Here is a 24,541-nt window from a genome sequence, read left to right as displayed (position 1 = left end):
CCCAAATTTTTAAATCAAAATGGTTATAGAAATGACAGATGTATTTATTAAACTGATCTTGTTTTGTTTTATTACATATCAGAAATAGTTTTTTTAAAAGCAGATTATTCTAAACATCAAGGGGAGCATGCCTCATGTTTTATATTTGTCACCTTTATAGCCCCAGACGTGTATGTACTTATGTCAAACAACTCTGGAAGATAAGGTCAATAGTAACAGACACTGTAATCAAAATGGTGAGAACCAATGGAATTGAGGCAGTTAAACCAACTGAATTCAGCTTTTTGAACAATTTGGATTCATATCAAGTGTGATTGGATCATCATGCCCCCTTTATTTAGACCAACATTTTCTTCCCAATTAAATTATTAATGTGTTGATAATATTGCACACCTTTTCTTATAAGTAGATATATGTAGATTATTTTACATTCTATATTTATGCAGTCATGTCTACCTAAAGTATAGTGTTTGTTTGTGTCTGTTTTATGTTTGGATGTGTGTGTGTTCTGTCTCTGTGTATGTGTTAAATGTGTCAGTAACCTGCTTTTATAACCGCAGAGGTACTCCTGTGAAAATGTTATTATTCAAGTATCAGGATTTAATGGATGAATACTATTCTGGAGGGTATTTTCTGAGTATAAGATCGCAATTGAAAGAGATAGATATGGTTTGTATGAAATATACATAGATATTGATAGTTTAAGTTTCAAGGACCCCCATAACTCTGAGAGTGTACAAATGTGATCCATTTGTACAATCTCAGAGTTCAAATCAGTAAGGGTCCATTTGGACCACCTAAAGGAACCCTGAGGGTCCCTGGACCCCACTTTGAGAACCACTGTAGACATTGGGATACAATGGCTATTGATCCTGGACAGCTATCTAGCAAAAAAGACAAATTATTCTCTAATTGGCTTCTAATATAAATATGACAACTTACGACAATTAATTACGGTCTGTGTTTATATAATCTATTTTATATGTTGCTACATAGTCATAAACTTGCAACCCTATATTAGAGGCTTCATGATACCGTGCTATGTTAAAATGAACCCTTTATCAGATCCCTGTAGATTACTTTATAGTGTCTTGTGCACTTTGTTGCAAAGGGTTTTTGGATGGTTGATTTGGATTTCTCTAAGGCATTTATACCCTAATTAATTGGCCCATTAGGGCTGTTACTTTATATTTTGCAGTGCTGCTGGCATTTCAATTCGTTTTTTTTGTAGTTTCTTTACACACATAGATGCCTGCTATGAGTTGTGCATTTTGTTGAACAGTATAACAAGCCAGCAGTTGAGTTATTGGGGGCATAAGATGTTGTTCTATTAGCTGGTATTGTTACAATATTAACTATTACCACATTAATATCTTGTATTTATAGCCTCTTTCCCACATTAAGTCCATAACACTGCTGGATAAATATCTGACCAAGGCGGTAGACGGTCATTCATCAATTTGCCTCCTTTATGGAGAAGTTCTGTGTGGTTTCTGTTCCCACATTAGATGTACACATTACATAATGCTGTCTAAAGTATTTAAGACTATGCAATAAGGCTCAAGACTACCTTGTCCTGGCCTCTCTGTGAACATAAAATAATACTTTATGTATCTGGGATGAACATAAATCCTACTTGGGAAACAGTCGGAACAAAGATATATTTTGTTTGCCACCTGGAAATACATATAAACTGAGAAGATTGTCAGTGTGCATATCACCGTCACTGGCAGATGGTGCATGTATTCCGAGTGTTTGCTGCACTTGCATCTTGTCTGTGTAAAACCAGGAAATGCCAACTCGTGAGAGTTGCATTGTCTTTGTGCCAGGACTGCCTGGGTAGTAGAAAAATCGCAAGTAGTACATAATCTGCACTTCTAGTTACACCAACATTGTTCTTGTCAAGTAGTTATTTTTTTTCTCATATTGCTGAAGATTATAGCTATCTAGCTAGAATAGACAGACAGAAAATTGACAGACAGACAGACTGACGTTTATTGATCCCACAAGGTAAATGCGGTTGTCATAGCTGCACTGCAGTAAGAAACACAAGACCGATACAGAGAGGGAGAGCTTCATGAATAAAAGAATAAGAGGGAGTAAATGGGTAGTAATTTACAGGGATTAGAAATAAGGTACCAAAACCAAAGGGGATTTACTGTAGGGTTTCGCTTGGCTCTGCACTTGGATCACCCAGGGTTTGTATAGTGTATGAGCTAGGTATAAATATAAATGTAGTCAAGAGTATACTTGAACAATCTAGCCTCACTATTATGGGTAAATGTGTAATTGTAAAGCTCGCTGTCTAGTTCAGAGACTAGCCTGGTGTAAACTGGCCAATGCCTTGCATTGCCTAAATAGACAAACTGCTTCACAAGAACAGTGTTGGTTAGAAAAACCTTTATATTTACTATGGACTATACACAGTCTCTAAAAGAAAACAGTATGTGCATGTACAAATAAAAAAAGAGAAAATATATCAGCTCCAGCTCCCACATCACGTCAGTATGGAACATTCCCAGTGGATTTACGTCTTTCAGTGCAAGTGGGAAAGGAGTTTGTTACGCTTAATGGATTACAATTAATTAGCATATTTTATACATGTAGTTTGCTTTCTTATTTTTATGCTTTTACCTTTAAAACAAATTATTGTTCTTATTTTTATACTTTTCCCTTTAAAACAAATTATTGTTATTATTAGGCTGTTATTTAGTTGATGTTCATATGAGTAGCTGTTTTGTGAATACCATGGTAAGTATTCTTGGGTTAATTACTGTGTTTAAATTGACCCAACTTCCCTATTATATAACCCTACTCTGTTTTAGGTTGAACTCCCTGACTGCATAGTTAACAATTTTATGTATTTACTATTTATACATGACGTTGTATTGCAGTCTTCACAATTATTTAATTTGCATGAAGAAGCTACTTCTACTATCTTTAGTTTACCAATTTAGGCATATTACCCTGATATGTTGTTGTTCTGAGGAGATGCACTAACACAAACTCACATGCTGGCTCATCTGAGACTTGCTGTATATTTCAGGATTCATTTATTTGTATTCTAATGTTATCACACAAAAGAAATACTGCATGCTTATGCACAATTAGACTTAAATTAAATCTTGAAGATAATCGGATTCCCCATCATAACAAAATGATTAAATGATTTTTGTTACATTTCTAAACTTGTGCTGTATATACACAGACCATTTCGGACTATTCACAGTAAAGCCTGATTTATACTTTGTTATGACGGGTGTCACACACACTGACACTAGACTTTTAAGAAGCTCACAACACGTTGCGTTGTGAGCTTGTTGATCTGTATAACTAGGATCTAACTGAAGTATAACTCAGGCTTAATACTGCTGTCTTGTACATTCCAGCCTTTGTGAACTTCCTGTTTGGTATCAACACTGTGAGATTTTTTTAATTTGTATTTGCCTAGTGGTTTAAACAGCTGACAGGATGTTGACAAGTGTTTAACACATCTCCTAGCAACAATAGAATGTTGGAAAATGGAAATGAATATAACCCTTGGATGTAGAATTCATTATTACAGTCATACCCATTGCACCTTGCACAATCATTTGTCTTCTATCCATATGATTTTTAAATATAAACTATAGACACTTCCTTTTCATGGCCTTAGAAATAACCACGATTCACATAGAATTGAATTGCTCTCCATGTGCCATTTCTTTAATTTATTGCAGCTTGTTTAAGATATTTAGGTGTCCGGCCAGGTAACCTGTTGTTTTCTTCTTCCTTCTTTCTTCAACCTTCTTTCTCCTTTTTCCTTCCTCTTTCTTCTTCTTTCTTCGCTGTCTGGTTAGGTCATAACTTTTTCTTTGCGCTGATTCAATCAGGCCGATTCGTCTGGTGGTGATGAACTATAGCAACCACCTAAAATTAATTATTTTAAAAAGTGAATTAAGTCAGCTGTACAATACGAACTACAGCTTTACACCTTTCACTGAAATGTAGGCTCAAATCTGAAGACACTTTTAATACACTGCGACTTAGTGGAAATGACTATCCATCACTCGCTGTAAAACCATACAAGTCTTCAACTTTTACCAAATTTGCTGTATACTTTTTTAGACCTGGATGATGAAGTCATTTTTTGTGGTAGTTTTAAATGTATCAAAATTTGCACATGTAACACACATAACATTGCTGATTCTAAATGTTGCCTTGAACTGTGAAGTTTTGATCAAAGTACAAACTTTGCATGAGACCGGACTATCCTGTTTGGTGCATTTTTTGTCATTTTTTGTTCAGAAAAATTTAAAATATTCAAAGTTACACATACTACAAGAAAAGAAGTCTTCCTGAAGATGGTGCTACCAAAAAAAAAGAAGAATCATTAGATATAAGCCATACATTCTATGGCTTTGCAACATACAACAAAATGGCCTATGTCATGAGAAACCTTTTTTATTTCATGACCAATGAAATTATGAAGTAAATCACTTAGTTTTTATTTAAACTTGAAACTTTTTTATAGTTCAAATTTCACCAAGATTACTGTACACCACATTTACACCATGCTTAAAATGTTTAGCCTGTAACATGCAAACAACTTAAGTGCTACTGCCCAACAGTGCTACTGTAAACAGTAGAACTGTTGGACGGGCGTGCCGACCAGCCCACCCCCCCATTTGTCAGTTAAAATTGACGGACCTCTGACATAACCATAAACAAACCTGATACGCCCATATATAGGCAGGACCACGGCCACGTCACTATGACTCAGACATAACCATAAACAAACCTGATATACCCATATATAGGCAGGACCACGGCCACGTCACTATAACTCGGACATAACCATAAACAAACCCGATACGCCCATATATAGGCATGTCACTGATTCAGACATAACAATTGATTCGGCAGTTGATTCGAACTGCTGAATCAAGTGAAATGCCCATATATGGGCATGCTAATATATGGGCATGTATACGGATAACCTCAGGGATCTCCATATATGGGCATAAAAGCGACAAGAACTGACGTATACAAAGATCTCCATATATGAGCATAGTCAACACTATGACTCAGACATATCGGTCGGTTCGGCACTGTGACGTAGTTACACAGACCAACCTATAGTAAAGTCATATTTTCCTAATTCTTTGAGACATCTACAGTACATAATGGTAGGCCTAGATGACTTTGTGCTTAGACACTTTTGTGGCAATGTGGTCACGTGTCTCTTGGTGGCTGGTGAGTTCAGGATGAAGGGATCTTTTTTTTTATTTTTATTTTTTTATGTGTCGTTGGTGCATGTTTTATCATGTTCTATGTCTGGGGAAAACTTTAGTTCCCAAGGCTTGTGTTGATGCTGGTATAAATTGGTGAATTATGTACTATGTAATGACATTTTCCTTCTGGACAATTGTCATCTTGGGCTGGTTTGCCTGACTTGAGTTAAGTGTGGACAGTTTCTTGAATTGAACAGAGTTGTCAAAAATGGTTTCCTTCATTAGGGATATTTATGTCTTATTGCTGAGCCAAGCTTAACCCAAGTCAGTGAAATCATTCCTTGCATTTCGTGCAATATTTTGTGTGTGTGTGTGTGTGTGTGAAGGGGAGAAAGCAAGAGTGATGTGACTGTTTTATGTAGGGATAGTTTGTGTGTTTCTGGAATCCTTTGCCTTCCTTACAGTGTGATTTTGTGTGTTTGGAAGAATGAATGAGTGCATAATAGTATTTTTTTTGTCTTGCATCTAATGTATATATCTAATCATGAGATTGTGATATTGGGATGGGTTTAGCAATTGATCATAATAAAACCGTAAGAAAAATTAAAGGGGAACTAAACCCTAGACATTTTGTGAGTTTTCTGCCATCTAAAGGTTACAATTAATCTAAGGGCATCGTTAAACTTATTGCACTGATGTAAACAACAATGATGCAGCTAAAATAATGTATACCGTAGTGTGTTTATGCCAAATGACAATAGTCTGTACTTTTGTCAATGCTTTCACAGTGGCATACTTATCTCTAATATGCCCATTATTAAGCTTATTAGCTGCAGCACTGTATCTTACATTGCAGTACCAAGCTCAAACTCACAGAAGAGGCTTAAATGCAAAACACCCTGCCTGTGCAGCACACCGTCATTGACATGCGTTGAGTTCCGCCGGTGCGGGCGTTGTACATAGACAATAGTGGGGGCAGCTGTTTTGACATGCGCCAGCAGTGTGTTTTACACTTTAGGGTTTAGTTCCCTTTTACAAATGATTATGGATAAAATTGTCATTTTTATAGTTGGTGTATTATATAGTTAATACACTATGCAAACATTATTGTATCTGGACATTTCATTTTATTTGAGGTCAAGGAAATGCTATACCAGTTAGCTTGTATGTGGTTAGTTGTTTAGACCAGATGGCCTTGTATAAGTTGACATTTTACCCCGTATGTGTAGCCTGTATTGCCCAAACTCTAAGTATGGTGAAATCTCAGCCATATTTGTTAACATAGGCTACCAATTATCCTCAGTAATACAGTACTATGTGTTAGTTTTTTCTAGTAGTGTATGAGTGTGCCGCGGTCCGTAACGATCGCTGGGAGGCTTTTGTTTTCAAGGTTCTTCTTCACTTCTTCCAGGAAATGAGAATGGGTGAGCTGGGCCCTCGTGGAGCCATTAATATGGGAGGTAGGGGCATGACCATATAAGGACTGGTCACTACTGAAAATACAAGCTGAGCAGAGAGTGCTCTAATGCTAGTTTTCTCTGTTTTACATCCCAAGTGGCTGCATTTCCGTGCAGTTTTATTCCTCTGTGTACATATTCAGAGTTTTCCTTTTATTTTTGTATGCATCAAAACGGACTTGGAGCCAGTTGGGGTGCAAAACAAAAATTAAACTGGGGGGAAAAAAAGAACCTGTATTTGGAATATGCAGTAGAGTGCATTATCTATACTCTGCTGGGTCTATATTGTGTGGGTAGGGGAGCGGGATTCATAGTTAAAACCTTTGTCTGGTCCCTAAGCTCTCATCCTCTGTCATCTGAAGCAAGTAGCAGGTTTGTTGTGTCAGCAAAGTGTTCATATTTTAAGCAAAATGTACAGGGGCTGAATGTAGCTGAATTCTTTGTAAGAATAAGTTCGAGGAGGTAAAGGACAGGCCAATTGTTTTTACTAAATTTAATATATAGTGTACAAACTTGTTACTGATCTGCTGTCTGCAGGGCGAGAGTCTTGGGACCAGAGTTAGGCAGGGCCATACTCTGTTCAGAGCTGGAGTCGACTGTCAGAGGTTCATGGTGACTTTTCACCGTATCAATGTTATAATCCAGGACTGCACACCATCACTATCAACAAAGCTACTGTGGGTCGTTTTGTAATTGTCATTTGTTTTACCTTTTGCGTATGATCACAAACTGGCTCGGAATATTTGCCATACATTGAAACGGTTTCTAACATCTCTGTTTTATTCTGTGTGTGTGTGTGTGTGTGTGTGTGAGTGAGAGAAAGACTGGGGCTGGGGTGTGTGCTGTGGAACGAAAATACGATTTTGTTTATTGAAATTTTGGCTTACATTTTGACAATAGTACATTTTTGTCTTACATTTAATATGAATATATGATTATATATGTTTATGTTTTATATTCAACAAATAACAATAATTAGACCGCTAAAATGTGTTGGGAGTTTGAGTTTAAATAGCTATGGTTTATAAAAGTTACAGTGTTACATAATTAAATTACAAAATAAATGTAACTGTAATCAGTTGCAATTACAGAGAAAAATTGTTTGTATATAGTAATAATTTTTCTTTTCTTTTTTTGACACTAAAAAGCGCCACACTTTTTTAATTTTTTTATTTAGTGTAGCCAATTCCCCCCCCCCCCCCTCTTCTCCCCAATTTAGTCCTTGATTCCTCCCCACACACATTTCTGTGTGGTCACTGCTTTTGTGACACTGGCTGTTGTATCCTACCGACCCACCAGTGAGGAGCCCCCACCGGGAGGACATAGAACCTTCGTCCTACTCTTCCCACCCAACACTCCCTGCTGACAGGTGCCGCCCCAGCCCGTAGGAGTAGTACATGCAATGACCAATATCACCCTCCCCACCCGGCTTCCCTCCCCCGAACACGGGCCAATTGTGTTTGCATAGACGCCCGACAAAGCTGGTTGCACCACGGTGGATTCGAACCCACAACCTCCGTGGTGGTGGTAGGCAGGGACTTTACGACTGCGCCAACCGAGCGTAAAAAGCACCATACTTGTGGGAAATACAGACTTCCAAAGTGGCCCAAAAGTATAAGAGAAAATGCAGGAGTCTTACCCACATAGGGAAGTGAAAGTCAAGTGAAAACTTTGCTGATTATCAACTTAAAATCCAAATATTCTGATATGAGGAGATAGTGTGGCAAAAAAGTATTATATCCTAGGTCTTCTGCGTAGGTCGCTGAAACGATAAACTTAATTTGTATAGCACTTTTTTAAAACGGTGTTAGTGCTCCACACAAGAAATTAGACATGTAGACAACCGCAAGAAGACAGATAAAAACATTGTAATCGAATTAAAAGGATTAAGCATTAAAAGCAGCTTTGTAAAAGTGCGATTTAAGAAGGATTTAAAACAAGGCACTGACTCGGCAAGCCTGATGTCCTCAGCCAGGGCATTCCAAAGTGTAGCAGCTCTGATTGTAAAAGCCCAGTCATCTTCTGTTTTGTTGTCGTGAAACAATGATGGGAAATTTGTCGTTTCTTGAGTGTATATAGAATAAATAGATTTTTCACACTATATTATTGATCTCCTCGCACTTAAAGAGCCACAATAGACTGGGCCTCTCTATAAAAACATTGTGTATGTTTTCCAATGTATGAACAGAATTTGTTTTGGATAAGGGTGAATAGTAGAGACTTGAAAAAATGTGATGGTTAGAATATTTTAATTTCGACTGTAGTATATGTAAGTGCTTTAGGCCTATCACATTTTTGCATCTTGCAGGCAAAGGTCAAGGTAGCACACATGCAGGCAGCATAATGAGCATATACTTCAAGGCAGGTAGCATTACTGTATCTTAGCAGATAATTGTTTTTAAATTTAGCAAGTCGTTAAAACACGTAATGTTTGTGTCATCTCTACTTGTATTATATCACCATTTAAGAACAGACTGATTGGTCTGTTGCATTATGGGCAGTATAATGTAGTAGTCCAAAAGTTTGTTTTGAGTGTGTGTTTCCGTGTGCGATTGCGTCTGTCTGTGTGTTTTCAAGGCATGTATTATATTCAAATATTGGACACCTGTCACTCATTGTAGATATTAATAGCATTTTTCCTTCACTGGATTGCCATTTATATGTACTTCTACTGCAAAGCTCTCATATTTTCTCTAATATACCGCATCTTTTTGTGGGGATGAATGCAAGAAATTCTCTTGTGTTACTGCTATTTCTCTGAACTACCAAACATACAGTAGTGGTATGTTAATGGTGGCGTTTTGTCTGGTTGTGGTAAAATTATGACTTGTCTGTCTATTGTAGGTCTGGTCAAGTTTCCAACAACTCTCTTGCTGTCTGACTAAGATGGTGTGCAGTTCTGGGTTTATCTAATATACAAATGTGGATGTTTGCATTTGCCTCAAGTCTTGTCTATCAGAGAACCTCCCACAGCTGGCTCTGCACTATGATTAAATATCTAAAATATATTTTCCGTAATATGAAACAGCACCGTTACTATTTTAGCTTAATGTTGGTTTTTGGTTAACACGGAATTGTGTATACACATAAGTACTCGGCAGATGTGATTCTCTGAATTAGCTTGTACAGTATATTATACTGTATTTATACCATTTTTATTTGTGATCTCATAGCTAAGCAGCCGTTTTAACAGTACTTAAAATGTATAGCAGTGCTTGTTTCATTTATGGTAAATTCCCAGGTACTGTTCAGATGTCTGGCATACATTTTAAACGTGTGTGACCAAAAACCAACGTTAGCTAGCTTTGTGCGCTTGTTGATATTTGCTCCACCATTCTGAACAAGTTCCTCCGGAGGTGGCTGTGAGTTAGGTTTATTCTTCCTGAGTTACCAAACAATGCTCCATTGTTTTGCGTGTAGATGGCTATAACCCTGCTCCTGCGGGGGCCAGTGGTAACCAAGGTCCCCCTCAGATGATGGGCATGGGAATAAGTGGAAGGGGCGGAGCCACTGGCCCAGAGGGAACTCCAAATATGGGAACGATGTCAGAGAATGGAGCCATGGTAATGTATTGTGCTCATTCTCTCAAACTCCTTGTATGGATTTTAGTTGATTAAAATTTTGTTTGTTGAAGCAATTGTAATGAAAACTTTGGAGTTGGCTTGTTAAATATGTTGTAAAATGCTTATCAGAAAACCAATAGTTTGCTAAAACAAAACATGGCCTAAATTCAGTGCACTCGGAGCTACTCCAAAGGCTTAAAACATTACATTCTAGCATAAGGAAAGAATCCATGTCAAGCCATTAGAACAATTTAAAGGTCCTATGACATGCTGCAATGATAAATAACATTTCTGGCTGTAGGGGCGCTGTTGAAGGAATTTTCACATTAACTGTGGAAAGCCTGGTTTCTATTTACTGTTCAGTGCTCAGATCCGGTCTAGAGCCTGTAAACTATATTCAGTCATTTCCCCACACGCATACAGACCGTTTCTATGTCTACTCTAAACCGGATCTGCAACATGCAGAGCGAATTGATCAGTCTACTTTGACTTGAAATTTAAGCCAGTAACACATTTCGCCGTCACCTCTCTTAGTTTCATCCTTAAAAATAAAGTTAAATGCTTCATAGTGGTTACAACAATGCTGGTGTAACTAAGCAATTACATTCATATATACCTAGATAAATAAAAAGAAGAATTAATTGGCATAGGTGCTAAAACATGGCGGACGGGCTAAAAAAAAGTCTTTCCCTGGTTTGAGAGAAGCCCAACACTTGGGGTACTACTTTGAGTAGTACAAATTTTTCAGATATAATAACTACAAATAAAACTTAGTTTTTTCGGTAGAAGGGATATCATATAAACCCCCACAATAAACAGACTGAAAACTAAGAAAAGGGGAAATTTTAAGTCATAGGACCTTTTAATTGATTTGGAAGAGCATGAAAAGTCACTGATGTTGTGAAACATTGGATCACTAACTAATGGGTTCATTCCTCTCTCTCTGTCTGTTTGGGCACCCATCTTGGATCACGTTTGGATCCAAATTAAACCCCGACTGACGAACTTTGAAAAACTCTGTTGCTGAATGACCTATCATCGCCCAACGGATTCTTTGTTTTCACCACTCACTCCCCAAATATGCCCCAACACACACACACACACACGAACACACACTCTTTATCTCCTTTTTCCATTATTCTTTTTGTCTCATTCTGTATCGGAAAAATACATGCACTTTGACCACTCGGTTTTTACTTGACATTGCTTCAGCGTAATGATCGTTTCCCACAAGCTGGATTAATGGGGGCTCGACCAGGGGTGGAGTCCCCTCAGCAACAGACACAACCGCAGCAGCCAGGCCCTCAAGTTGGAGGGGCCCCAGGATTTGGCAGGGGAAGCCCCGTTGGGGGAAACTTTGATGGCCCTAACAACAAGCGCCGCAGATATTAAGTCGATTGTATTCGGACAAGGGACTTTTGACGGTTTACAGTTTTTGCATAACTGCCCAGTTTAAATTGAGATTTTCATTTTCCTGCCCTCACACACCATTATTGCCTGCTTTTTTTTTATTTTGTTTTTATTCCCAGTAAGTTACCGTCCTCTTAACTAGAGGCTGTTGAAATTCTGTGATTATATAGTTTCTTGTTGGTTTGTTTTGTCAGTGGAGGCTGGGCTCTTGATATTTTATTTGTTATTTTGAATTTGGTAGTTATGACATTAACATAACTTTTACTTACATAACAGGCGTATGATGTTTGACCACAGTACCCCACATGCTTTGTAGAAACACTGCTCTGCCTGTATATATTTTTTCACTGCATTTCATTTTTTATTCATCTATTTTTTTCTGAAAGTTACAGCATCTGTGGTTCTAAGAGCCATGTACCTGGTTATTTCAGCTTTCAAATATTGGATTCAAACATCTTTAATCTCGTTAATTGATTTCCATTGAATCCATGTGAAAGAAATTGAAACTTTTATAGCATGTTGAGCGTTTCCCATCTAATTAAACCACTAATATTCTTATAGACTTATACATACTTGCTCTATGCTTAGATAAAAAAATGTCAAGAGGCCTGGATGTGCAGAACTTTTTCAAGGAAACAAAACCAAATGGTACCCAAGAATACCAGGCTCAAATAGTTCCTTCTAGAACTTATGTATCTAATAAATATCCTCTTTAGGTGTTTTGTTGTGACCATGTTTTGTCAGTAGATGAATATCTTTTCTGCTTTGTTTCCTAAACCAAAAAGCTGTAGCACAAACTACATTAACATCCATCCATGCCGTCATTGAATGTCTCCTCTGCTTTGTTGGTTATCGACGTGAAATAAAAGACATGAACAATGGAAGGTGTCGTTTCTCTTATGCAAGAATGAAGGAAGTCATAGAGAACCAACTCCACCCCATTTCTATCAATATATACAGTATACACTCACTGGTAGATCTTGTTAGTACCGGGTTGGACCACCTTTGCCTTTAGAACTGACGTAATCCTTCATTGCATGGATTCAATAAGATACTCAATTTGTGCTAAGGAGCTGAAAGTCTGCTAAGAACCCCCCCCCCCCCCCCCCCCACACACACACACACACACACACACACACCATTACACCACTACCACTCTGAACCGTCGATATAAGGTAGCATGGGTCCATTCTGAATGTCGCAGCAAACATCAGACCAGCCAACGTTTTTCCAATCTTCTTCTGTTCAATTTTGGTGAGCCTGTGCGAATCGTAGCCTCAGTTTCTTGTTCTTAGCTGACAGGAATGGCACCTGGTGTGTTCTTATGCTGCTGTGGCCCATCTGCCTCGAGGTTTGACGTGTTGTGCATTCAGAGATGCTCTTCTACATACCTGAGTGGTCATTTTAGTTACTGTCTTTCTATCAGCTTGAACCAGTCTGGCCATTTTCCTCTGACCTCTGGCATCAACGAGGCATTTTCATCCACAGAACTGCTGCTTCTCTTTTTCAGACTGTCACGGCTAGCCTGTACCACACACACACACACACACACACACACACACACACACACACACACAAATATTAATATAGGTAAACCAAGAACCTATCAGTCTAAACTTTATATCAAAAAATAAATAATCTGTACATTGAAACTGTACAAACTACAGGATATTACAAATGAACCTGGCATCTGTCAGCATAACATCTAAAGTTGCTCCCATGTGATTGCTGATTAGACATTCAATGTGCAGTTAGAATCCAACTCCCATCATGGGTCGCATGTCTCCCTTTTCTGCCCTAAGTTGCCTGTTTACACTTTGCTGCCTAAATACAGCATAAAATACCCCCAAGAAGAAAACCCTCAACCTCTTATTGCTCGTGTGTAGACTATTTTCTCCTCCCTTCTTTATTGTAACAACAAAATGCTCTGAGGGAAATGCTCTGAAAATGGTGTGTCAGGATGTTCTCAAATTAATGCTTGTATTAAAGTGAACGGTGAAGAGATGCCAGTTTCTCTTGAGCAATTATATTCATGCAAAAGAATGATTTGTGCATCTGAAAGCTGTGTGTGCCATTTTTACTGCGTGACTAGGAGGCTAGCCGTCTAGAAGACTGTCTGGTCTGTCTGTCTGGTTGTGTTTGTCTGTCTGCTGATTATTATGCGGATTATTGGCAAACCCCTGGACTGATCAGTGCCACATTTCTTGTGCATGCTGACCAGGCCAAGGAAGTACCTCCATGCATTTTTTTCCCACATAATGTCTTATATGTTTTGAAATATCTAACTTTAATTTAATAAGTTACTTTTAGTTCAATTACATCATAGATATGTCATAACGACTGACGTCTGAGATTTGGACATTGGTGCCACGCTGCTATTAGATCCTGTCTTGTTATTTAAAATGTAATCATGGCTGGAATGTCATCTTTTACACGGGTAATAATTTCAGGAGAAAGAGGTTTTCATGAGACTATTCATTTTGTGATTTATTTCCGTCTTCGTCCAATAAAACAAAAAAATACTAATACCAATAATAATTGATATAATAACGATACATGAACATCAGCTTAACCATTTCCTCAGTTACATTTTATTACTAGCTGATAGTCTAAAGTAAAATGGGTGTAAGACGAAGAGTGTGTGTGTGTGTGTGTGTGTTTAAGTATGTGTGAGCTGAAAATAATGTCAACAAACTAAAGAACCAAACCCATGGTTTAAACTAAAGTAAGAGTGCTATTGGACAAGGGCCAAAGCATTCCCAATGCACAGTAAGCAAACCAGCAAGCAAAGTGAGAGATCTTCATGTTCATAGAAGTCTGGCGATACATGGGTTTAATCCTATTAAAATTGCCTAGTGGGTGGACTTCCTGTTTATCTGTGTCCCCTTCTATCAAACCAGTCTCTTGCCAGCAGCGGTTCTGGTAGGAGACACAACAAGTCTCCTTTGTGTCTCCTACCGGAACCCCTGCCGGTCATCAAATTATTGGCTTAGGAATGCGACAAAAACAAAAAAATATACATGAATTCAAGTCTCCAAGGGGTGACTAATCAATAGAAAAAAAATATTTGTTTGGGTGAACTACTCCTTTAAAAGACAGAGAGAAGAGAGATTGGGGAGTGAGAGATATGAAGGAGAGAGAGAGAGGGGGGGCAGACGGGTAACTTTAGTAGTCAGTGTTTTACTGTGTATGCATCATTAGCCGCGAACAAAAGGAGAAGGTCTGCACACCGTTTTGATGCTCTCAACATAATTTAATAATAGAGCAGTCAATAAAAACCCTTCACATTCACACACACAAGCAAAACAACACGAACCGTGCTTGGTGTGCCGTGAAAAAAATCACTGTTCGTGTGCACGCGCGTGCACACTGCTCCGTTCAGGCCAGGGCAGACAGTGCAGTGGGCAAGAGAAGACACTTCCCTTGCTCTATAAAACTTAAAACCTGTCAAAAAGAAACTTTAATGACGATTTAAAGGGAATCCTACTTGATGCGAAGTCCATTGCACACCTTGTTAACTGAGCGTGCGATGTTGCCACATGCAAAAAAAGTATCCAGCAAACCAAAAGTATTCCATGGAAGCAGATAGGGACAGCACTTGTAAACATAACTTGTACACACTTTAAATCCCTTTAGAGAGTTTAAAACCTCCTAAAAAAATGTTTAGCATAATAGCAGTTAACTATAAGGTATCATTTTGCCTTGAAAATAATTGAAAGGCAGAGTTGTCAAGGGTTTGCTTTTTTTCCTTGAAAATAATGAAAAGCAGACAATATTATGATGGCTCTTAGGTGTACAAGTGGTTCTCAAACGTTTTCATGTCAAGGACCCCTAAATGACCAGGGACCCCATACAAGATTTGTGTTGTTAAAATGTACTTGCTGTTAATCTTCTCATATCATGTCTCCTCAGACAACCAGCAGTGGTAGCAGCAGGATGAGCTCCGATGAGGGCGGCCAGCCAGCCAAGGTGGGCTCCATGGTGGAGGTGATCTGCAAGGGGCAGCGTGGGACAGTGGCACCACGCTATTTGCCCCTGGAAAATGGGTAGGAGTCACCCTGGATGAGCCCAAGGGGAAGAATGATGGCACGGTGCGGGAAAAACGCTACTTTACATGTGAGGAGAACCATGGGATTTTTGTCAGACATTCACAGGTAGTTAGGCATGATTTAATTTTTCAAGCATGACTTTATACATGATGAATTAATTTCCAAAATAGTATAGGCAGATTTTGGGGCGGTTACCTGAAGTTAATCACATGAACTAAATTGTATGTATCTTCTTGGAGGAGTAGGTGAATAAAACAACTTTTACACAACTAGCGTGGTTAAGATGATAGATAATTAATACAATGATCAATAATGATAGACTATAATAGAATCTATCTCCTTTCTCCCGATAGTCGTCTCTTGTGTTTCTTTCTGTCTCTCTGCTGGCCTCTTGCTGTCATGGTCTGTTTCATTCCATCTTTCTCTCCCTCTTGTGTGTCTCTCACTGTCTCTCTCTCTCTTTCTGTGAGTCAGATCCAGCTGGTTGATGATGGAGCGGACACAATGTCCCCTGAGATACCTGAGCCAGCCACTGCCAAGGTTCCTAAACACGGTAAGGAGATACACACACACAAACACACTCACTGACACCCCCAAATCCAGACACACAGAAGCCCATAATTCTGTCTGTGGCTATCATTCATCAGCATTTTATTGTCTCCGCCAGGCCGAAGGCGTGGCCGAGACAATATTTTGCACCCCGTCCGTCTGTGTGTGTCCGTCTGTCTGTGAACAGCTAATCTCCTTATCTGTAGTACTTTTCATTTTTTATTTTTTTATATCATATCTGCTATTCATACTGTTATATTAACACACATTTTGCTGTAATGTATGTGACAATATAGTACCTTGAATCAAGAACTTAAATACTCACAAGCGCAAACACACACACACACACACACACACACACACAGTCAAAATACCTTATCTTTTGTCAACGTAAGACTGCGTCATTGAAAGACAGAGACCTAGAAGATGTTGTTTCATATCGAACTAAGCAGTGAGTCCATGTCCCAACCTCTCCAATGACATGATTTACCACAGCCACCTCTTTCACTGGCTGGGACAAGAGACCCGAGTAAATACAGATAGGAACTCAATTCACAAGACAAAAAAAAAAAGTTTGGCCCCATCCAATGTGAAAGTCCCCTGTACCCCCAGACAGATACTGGTCCAGTGGGCAGCTAAACATTCTGGGCACCTCAATGTTAAATAGGCAGTAATACCATACTTGCTGTCCTCTAGTGGTCAGAAATCGCTTATTGCAGCTTTAAGGTCAGTCTTTTTTTCCCGTTTTTTTTTCACCTTTGTCATACTGGAATCCAAATTCTCTCCCTCAGAAACAGAGTTAGTACACTAACTAACAAAGAGGATTGTGACCCATTTTTGGTTTCAATCCAAAGAAGGTATGAAATGAAAGCCGCTCGACAGTGACTAGGATGATGTTATAGTGTCACCGTCTGTGAGGGATGAGCGACATGATGAAAAGGGATGGTGTTTTTGTTATGGGATTTCAGTTTGACTACATAGTAGAGAGCGTTTTTTTTACTTTGTATTACAGACAGGTAAATTCATGGTATATGAAGGAATTTTTAGATGTGCTTTTTAATTTCAGTCCATGGAATGCGTGCTCCAGCCAACTGTCTGTCTATTTTGGAAAGAAAGTTTACACACTTTTACAATTTTCGGTCGTATTTGCTCCACAAATCAGTGAATCCTTTGGTAATGAACTGATTGTCTAGACACAGATGATTATAGTACAGAATGTTACTGTATCAGTAATATAGCCTCTCCTATAGCATTAAAAGAGGAACACTGTTACAAAAAATATTCCGCAAAGGAAAAATATGAGCTAGAGTGCTAGCCTATTTTTTGATTTTTGTTCTGATTTACTCATTCACTGCCAGAATTATTTCTGGCCGCGTTTGAACACTGCCAAGATTTTTCATTGAAAAAAAAAAAGTACTCAGGAGCCGAGATACAGAATTTTTAAGTTTTAAGTTAACAAGGAAGTGGATGGGAGTATATATCTTCGAAAAATCATATCTCCTTGGTCTTTGGGTCAAAAAAAAAAAAAAATGTAAAAAAAATATATATATATATTTTTTTATTTTTTATTTTTTTTTAAAGTCGTTTTAGTCGTTCTTGGCAGGCATGGCTTATGGACAGAAGTCGTTTTAGTCGTTCTAGGCAGAGAATGAGTTAATATACAATGAAAACATTCTTGAAACTTTCTTTGGATAAAATAAGTCCTCTCCAACTGACCACAGAATGTCTGTCAATTGAAATATGTCTGATTATCTTACCATTAGTACAGGGGTCCCGCAAGCATAATTATGTTCTCTCCTGTGTTTTCTTTTTACACAAATTAAATAATTATCCAAGAACAATGTTACGGTTTGTGCAAGTATTCTGATGACATGGTCACATGGCCTTAGTTGGACTTTTATTGAAGGGAAGTGTCAACTTCTTCAAACATGGTGTCAAATTAGTGCTCTACAGTTAAACACTGGTAAAACTAAAGAACTGAATAGTGGTCTTCAAGAGACAAGAAGGTGGCTGCACACACTGGTAGCCAAAAGTGCCAATACTTTATTTTTGGACGCAGAGTAAAAAGAAACCAACGTTTCGGCAGGTAACTGCCTTCTTCAGGCAGAACACAATGTGTTCTGTATACCACCCACACCACAGTATTGACTGCATTTTATAAGACCTTGGGTATTCTTATGGTATTCCAATGGGGTCTGACGCATTGGTGAGGTACTGAAGAGGAGAACATGAAATATTTGATATTACAAAATCTAAACATTCTCTCTGTGTTCTCTTTCATAGGTCCCCCTATGCACATCATACACACAGGAGATGGAGGGGAACAGAGGGCATGGTGAAGAAGCTCTTGCACACACAATCTCTGCATTCCATGGTAAATGTCGATAGGAACACATCAAGACTGGGGTTTGATTCTTACTTGGATCCTTCAGCTTGGCTGGGCACCATCTTTTCAGATGTGGTTTAGGGACAAATGCATATTAATTTGGGGGTCCATGACATGTTTTAGAACCACTGGTTTAAACAATGAAAACACTTGGAAGCAAGCCCAAAATAAGCAACTGCACTTTAGCCCAAAAAAACGCAACCCTGCAACTACCAATATTTGCAAGCGACTTTACAGAAAAACAAGCCCAAAGTTGCTTATAATAAGCAGATAATAAGCAACACTGGCTGGGGAGGGTGTTCTGTCACTGCATAAGTGACTACTTGGTCGGGGCGACAAGGGGGACATGAATTCTGTCAGTGCTAACTGGCTGTGACAGTATTGTCTTCTCATCGTCCAAAGTGAAAAGCATAGCAAGGTAATGCTTGTTTTTTTCAACACACACTATAGTACGGTTGTTTAGAGCACAGAAGTCTGACATCACTGCCGCTAGAGGGCGCTAACCCCCTGTGTCACAGCGTTATTTTTTGTATTGGAATTCCCATAGGGGAACCTTAGATACCCCGGCGATTTTACTCGCATGGATATGAAGTATCAACTGACGGTGAAAAAGTTCTAATTATCCATAGGATAACATTATTCTTTTTTTCTCCAACAGACATTATCAAATGTAACTCAATATCATAAACAACATAGTCACATACCTGACAAAATCGCCGGGGTGGTTTGTTTATTTTTGGAACATAGTTCGTGCCTATACAAAAACCCAGGGGTAATGGGGGTGACGGCAGGACTTCTGTTCTCTATTACAACATCATTATACCTCAACTCCCTCATCTCTGCACTCTTATTTCCGAGATGATGGATCCTACCAGGTAAGTTTTCAGCACTGGGGTGGTTTTGTAATCTGATCTCAATAAAGATGAAATACAAGCTGAGATTGTCGTCTGTGTATGTGATTATGCCAGTGGACTTTTTATTGTCCATAACCTCATGTCCTTTTCTTGTATGTTGATGTTTCTTGCACCAAGAAACATCAAGTTGGTTTTGGTTGTCTAGTGAAAGGAAACCATATCATGTCTATAAAAGTAATACTATCAATACTTGGCCTTAAAATTAATATTTCTCTTTGCGGTTGTAATATCTCTTCAGGCCATGGGTCATTTCCATAAATAGTTTTGCTTTTGCTCCTATTAAAACTTTCAACATAACACATCCTTGGCTTTTCAAATGAGATTGATGCACCTATATATTATTATTTCTTTATTATTAACCATTCGTTCTGATTTCATAGCCTATTTATGTGCTGTTATATGAAATAGGACAAACATTTAGAGGAGTTTGTCTCTCCCTATGTTCACAAAAGTATAAACTGTAATACGCCAAATAGCACAGTATACCTGACAATTGTCCTAACTAGAAGCTCGGCCCTGCTACGCAGGGCCTCGCGTCTAGCCCGCCGCCACGCCCACGTAGCGCCCGCGGCCACTTGGCAGCGCATATAAGTGGCGTAGCGTCATGAGAGCCAGTGCCGTGGCTCGGTCAGTGAAGACCCTGTAGCGCGGATGATATGTGGCATAGAGGGATAGATTTTAAATCTCCAGAGGAAACATCCGTGGGCTACCATTGGTTCAGCGATGTGTGCGGTCGCCCTGCGGCCCCTCCTCCTCCACCAATGTGCAGTATTGAGAGCCCTGACGTTGGCCTCCTGGTGGCGCTATAAAAGGTAGATGTGAAAAATGCAGGGCAAAGGTTTTTCCTTGACCTGTAGAGAGTGCACATACAAAGTTTTACACAGATTGGTGATGTTAAAGGTAAAAAGACAAATCGGGCTGTTATAGCGCCACCATGAGGCTGATTTGAAAAATCTCAAGTGGAATTTCTTCCTCGGCATATAGGGAATGTGGGTGCAAAGTTGCACGGAAAGTGCATGCTGTGTTCATAATTTGAGGCATTTTGGTCAAAACGGAGCAGTCCTGCAAACTTTGGAAGCCATTTTTAGCCAATCAGGATGGAATATGAAAAATCTGAAAGACCGTTTTTTTGTAATGACTATAGAGATACTGTGTACCGATTTGCGTGATGTGTGGACAAAATATGTAGGAGTACTGTGAAAAAATGTGTTTTGCAAAAAGCAGCCTCCTGGTGGCACTATAACAGGGCCATGTGGAAAAAATGGGGCAGAAGTTCTGAATTGGCATCCAGGGAGTGTGTGTGCACAGTTTGGCTGCGATCAAGCCAACGATGTGGGAGATTAGCTATCCACAGACGCACGGACGGACGGACGGACAGGGGGTAAAACATACTCTCGCGCCATGCCTTTCGGCCTGGCGGAGACAATAAAAAAACGAAAGTAAAGGAAAAGACCATTACTGCAACAAAAGTAGTCAACAAACTATACTATAAAACAGGGGTCTTCAACGTGTTGAGGCCAAGGACTCCCTAGCTGTGAGAGAGATGAAGCAGGGACCCCCTCTATATTGTATAAAATTGTGTTTCAGATAAACGTTTGCTGCTCTTTTTTCCCTCTACACCTATAACTCTATGCCAAAAATAGCCGATCTACAAGCTCGCAACGTCTCGCAGCGCGAGGCGTTGTGAGTTGTAGATCTGTTATTTTTGGCTAAAGTTCTCCTCAGAGAACGGATGCTTGGGTTGAAATGGTTAATGTAAAAAAAAAAAAAATCATGTCACAAAGATTTGGCGGACCCCCTGTAGTAACTCTGAGGACCCCCTAGGGGTCCCGGACCCCCTGTTGAAGACCCCTGCTATAAAACATTGGCCAAATTGTCAAATAATATAAGAGAGAGGCCAACATGTTGAAAATAGCCGATCTGCAAGCTTACAACGCCTCTCAACGTGAGGCGTTTGAGGCGTTTGAGCTTGTAGATCTGCTATGTTCACAATATTGACTTGTGGAACGGAGTCAAACAAAATGTGGGGGTCCCCAGTTCAAATAGGGGGGGGGGGGGGGGCGGCCTGAAAAGGTTGATAACCACTGCCCTAATCGGGCCGAAATGATCTGAAATTACTATACCATAATGCAGCCTAAAGATGCGTTGCACGGGTCCTGCCATTACGTTAGTTACTGGAGTTGCTGTGGAGCTACACAGTTCTCCAGAAGACACACAAGGCCACAATATACACCATCTACAATGGACTAACTGAGCAGCAATAATAACATTCACCACACGAACGTGCATTGTTGACAAAGTGATTGCACAGCCGCTGCAGGCATGACAACAACCACGTTAGCGTTAGCTACATGCCAGCTATCACAGCTCCCTGTCCGTCGTTGCTGCGACTGACTCTGCTGGCTACAGCAAGCTCTCTGCGATGCCATTGTCTGGAAACTGCTCTTAGCGTGACACGACCAATGAGAGTGAGCGCTGTCGTTGTTGCTAAGATACGGTGGCGTCTCTGCCCCATAGCTTGTAGATCTCTCACGCATGATTGGCATAGGCTGCGTTGCCAGGTCTGACTGTTTGTATAAGCGATTTTGGGCTTATTTGGGTGCACTTTTGGGCTCGTTTCCATAGACCACGGCAGTGCTTATTTATTTCCCGTGACCGATGTGGCAAAAAAAGGTGCAAAACGAACCATCCGGAAGTAAATTGCGAGATGAAATATATAGCACTTTTTGATTATTAGAGAAGGAGACACATGTGAAGGTGGAAAATGAAACGTAGGAGATTATATAGTTTTTCATGAGCGTTTTTTGTAGCAAGTTGTGAGAGAATTGTGCCACTCCTGTGGGCGGGGGGCTGAATAGAACCATTGGGGTTTGAAAGGAGACGCTCTCTGTTTGAGTGGTAGGATAACTATTACGGCATGGTGTGGTTACAGTGATACACCCACCTTATCCAGCACGATCACGTACACCAGCCTTAGGTAAAACACTCCAATATACTAGAACAATTAGTCCACACCAGCAGGAACTGTCCTAACATGATTAACAAGAGGAACTTTTGTTATTAAGCGTCAGTTTGACTGCTGTCCTTTTGTCTTGGTAGCGTATGTATTGATTGTTTTAAGTAAGTCTTGCCTTGCCGAGCCATGTGGCCCATAGGGCAGGAGCCTGCGTTTATGATTTGAGACATTTTGTTCAAAATGGACCAATCCTGCAAACTTTTGGAGCCAACCTTAGGCAATCAGGATGGAATATGAAATATCGGACAGATACGTCTTGATCACATGACTATAGAGATACTGTGTACCGATTTGCATGATGTTTGGGTAAAATCTGTAGGAGTAATATCCAAAAATGGGTTTAGCACAAATCGGCCTACTGGTGGCGCTTTAACAGTCCCATGTGAAAAATTCACATGGGCACGCAGAGGTTCTGAATTGGCATCAAGGGAGTGTGTGTGCACAGTTTCACAGCGACTGGGCCAACGGTGCCGGAGATTAGCTGCTCACAGACAGATAGACGGACGGACAGGGGGTAAAACATACACTCTCGCCATGCCTTTCGGCCTGGCGGAGACAACAGAGGGGAGTTGGGATTTATGTAGGGAATGCGAGTCTGAAAAGGTGGGTTTTGAGTGTGGTTTTAAATGTGGTGAGGGTGGGGGCAGCTCTGATGTGAGCTGGGAGTGAGTTCCACAGTGAGGGGGTAGCCACTGAGAAGGCCCTGTCACCCCAGGTTCGCTTATTTGGGGTGTCCAGGAGGTTGGCATCACCCGACCTGAGGGAGCGGGCGTGGTGTTGGATAAGTTCAGAGAGATAGCGGGGGGGCTGGTTGTGGAGGGCTTTGTAGGTAGTGATTACTATTTTGAAGTTATTTTGAAGCCATATAGTAGGCCTAGTCTATTGCAGTAGTCGAGTCCGGATGTAATGAAGGCATGAATGAGTGTCTCAGCAGCAGTGTGTGATAGGCTGGGACGAAGGCAGGCAATGTTGCGAAGATGAAAGAAGGCAGTTTTAGTGATCTGGTTGACATGGGACTGGAAGGAGAGGGTGGGGTCCAGGATGACACCAAGGTTGTCACCCCCTCCACCCACTTGGGTGGAGGGGGTGACAATGGAGCCATCAATGTTGAGGTAGAAGTCATAACACCCTCTTTCCCCACAAAAGGCTGCTCATTGAAATATAAATATATAATTTTTTAAAGATATTTTTGGGCCTTTTTTTGCCATGTATTTATAGTTTTCATAGTAGAGATGGACAGTAAACAGGGGGAGAGACATGCAGCAAAGACCGTCGGGTCTAGGCTGCTTATGACCTAGGTGCCCGGAACTCTAGGCCAGGTCCAGGCCTCCTCATTGAAATATTATAGATGGAAAATGTGCGGGAGACAGTTGTGGGTAGGGATGGCTGCTTTTCTTTGCCATGCCGAAGGCAGCTCATTATTAACATCACACTAGGTAATCATTACACTGATCCACTTTTAACAGGGCTGATTGTGGCCAATTTGGGGAATGAACATGTGCACACACAGCACACACACTTTCTCTCTGTGTCACTTTTTGTCCTGGTTCTGCTTTAGCCCAGTTTGTGGCCCACTTCTGTCCCCAGAAGTATAATCGATTTGGGGACGATATGCATATTTTTTTCTGTGTCTTTCTATTTCAGAGCCTTTTTCTGGCACACGCACACATTCTCTGGATCGTTCCCTCTTCATTCAGTCTGATATTGAATGAGGCAATGAGCTGTGTCTATGTCCATGCTTATTCACAGCGGTACCCAACATTTGCATTATTTCTTGCATTATTTCTTTGCCTTAATATTTTGCAGCATCTGTTTTCAAATCAGCTCCCCTTGAAACAAAGCAAAGTGTCTTCCTCAGGGTTCCCTGAGGAAGACTATAGTCCAAATGTCGGTTTCCTGTATCTTTTAATAAATGTTTGCATAGTGACTAAGAGTTGTCTCTTCCTTCTCATCCTTCTCCTCATTATTACAAACAAAATGTAAC

At 39.9% G+C, this 24,541-nt stretch overlaps 1 protein-coding gene across 10 annotated transcripts in view; it reads left to right on the top strand.

Moving 5' to 3' along the window:
* pspc1 (paraspeckle component 1) overlaps window positions 1-18,802 on the top strand; it is a 33,600-nt gene extending 14,798 nt beyond the window's left edge. For 2 of the 10 annotated variants that reach the window (XR_014600281.1, XR_014600284.1), the window contains exons 9-11: window positions 15,556-15,797; window positions 16,167-16,245; window positions 18,525-18,802. Coding sequence is in view for 4 of the 10 variants with exons in the window: in XM_084050850.1 (XP_083906976.1) it covers window positions 6,625-6,673; window positions 10,091-10,233; window positions 11,446-11,625 (372 nt within the window). In the remaining 6 variants the exon portion in view is untranslated. Of the gene's footprint in view, window positions 1-6,624; window positions 6,674-10,090; window positions 10,234-11,445; window positions 12,538-15,555; window positions 15,798-16,166; window positions 16,246-18,524 lie in introns of those variants that run through there. The other 8 variants (XM_084050850.1, XM_084050848.1, XM_084050851.1 and 5 more) reach the window with 5 other exon arrangements.
* The last annotated feature ends 5,739 nt before the right edge of the window (window positions 18,803-24,541 follow it).

This window comes from Gymnoscopelus microlampas (assembly GCF_963454915.1).
Source record: "Gymnoscopelus microlampas genome assembly, chromosome: 24".
NCBI lineage: Eukaryota > Metazoa > Chordata > Actinopteri > Myctophiformes > Myctophidae > Gymnoscopelus > Gymnoscopelus microlampas.
This window is presented reverse-complemented; position numbering and strand designations above follow the sequence as displayed.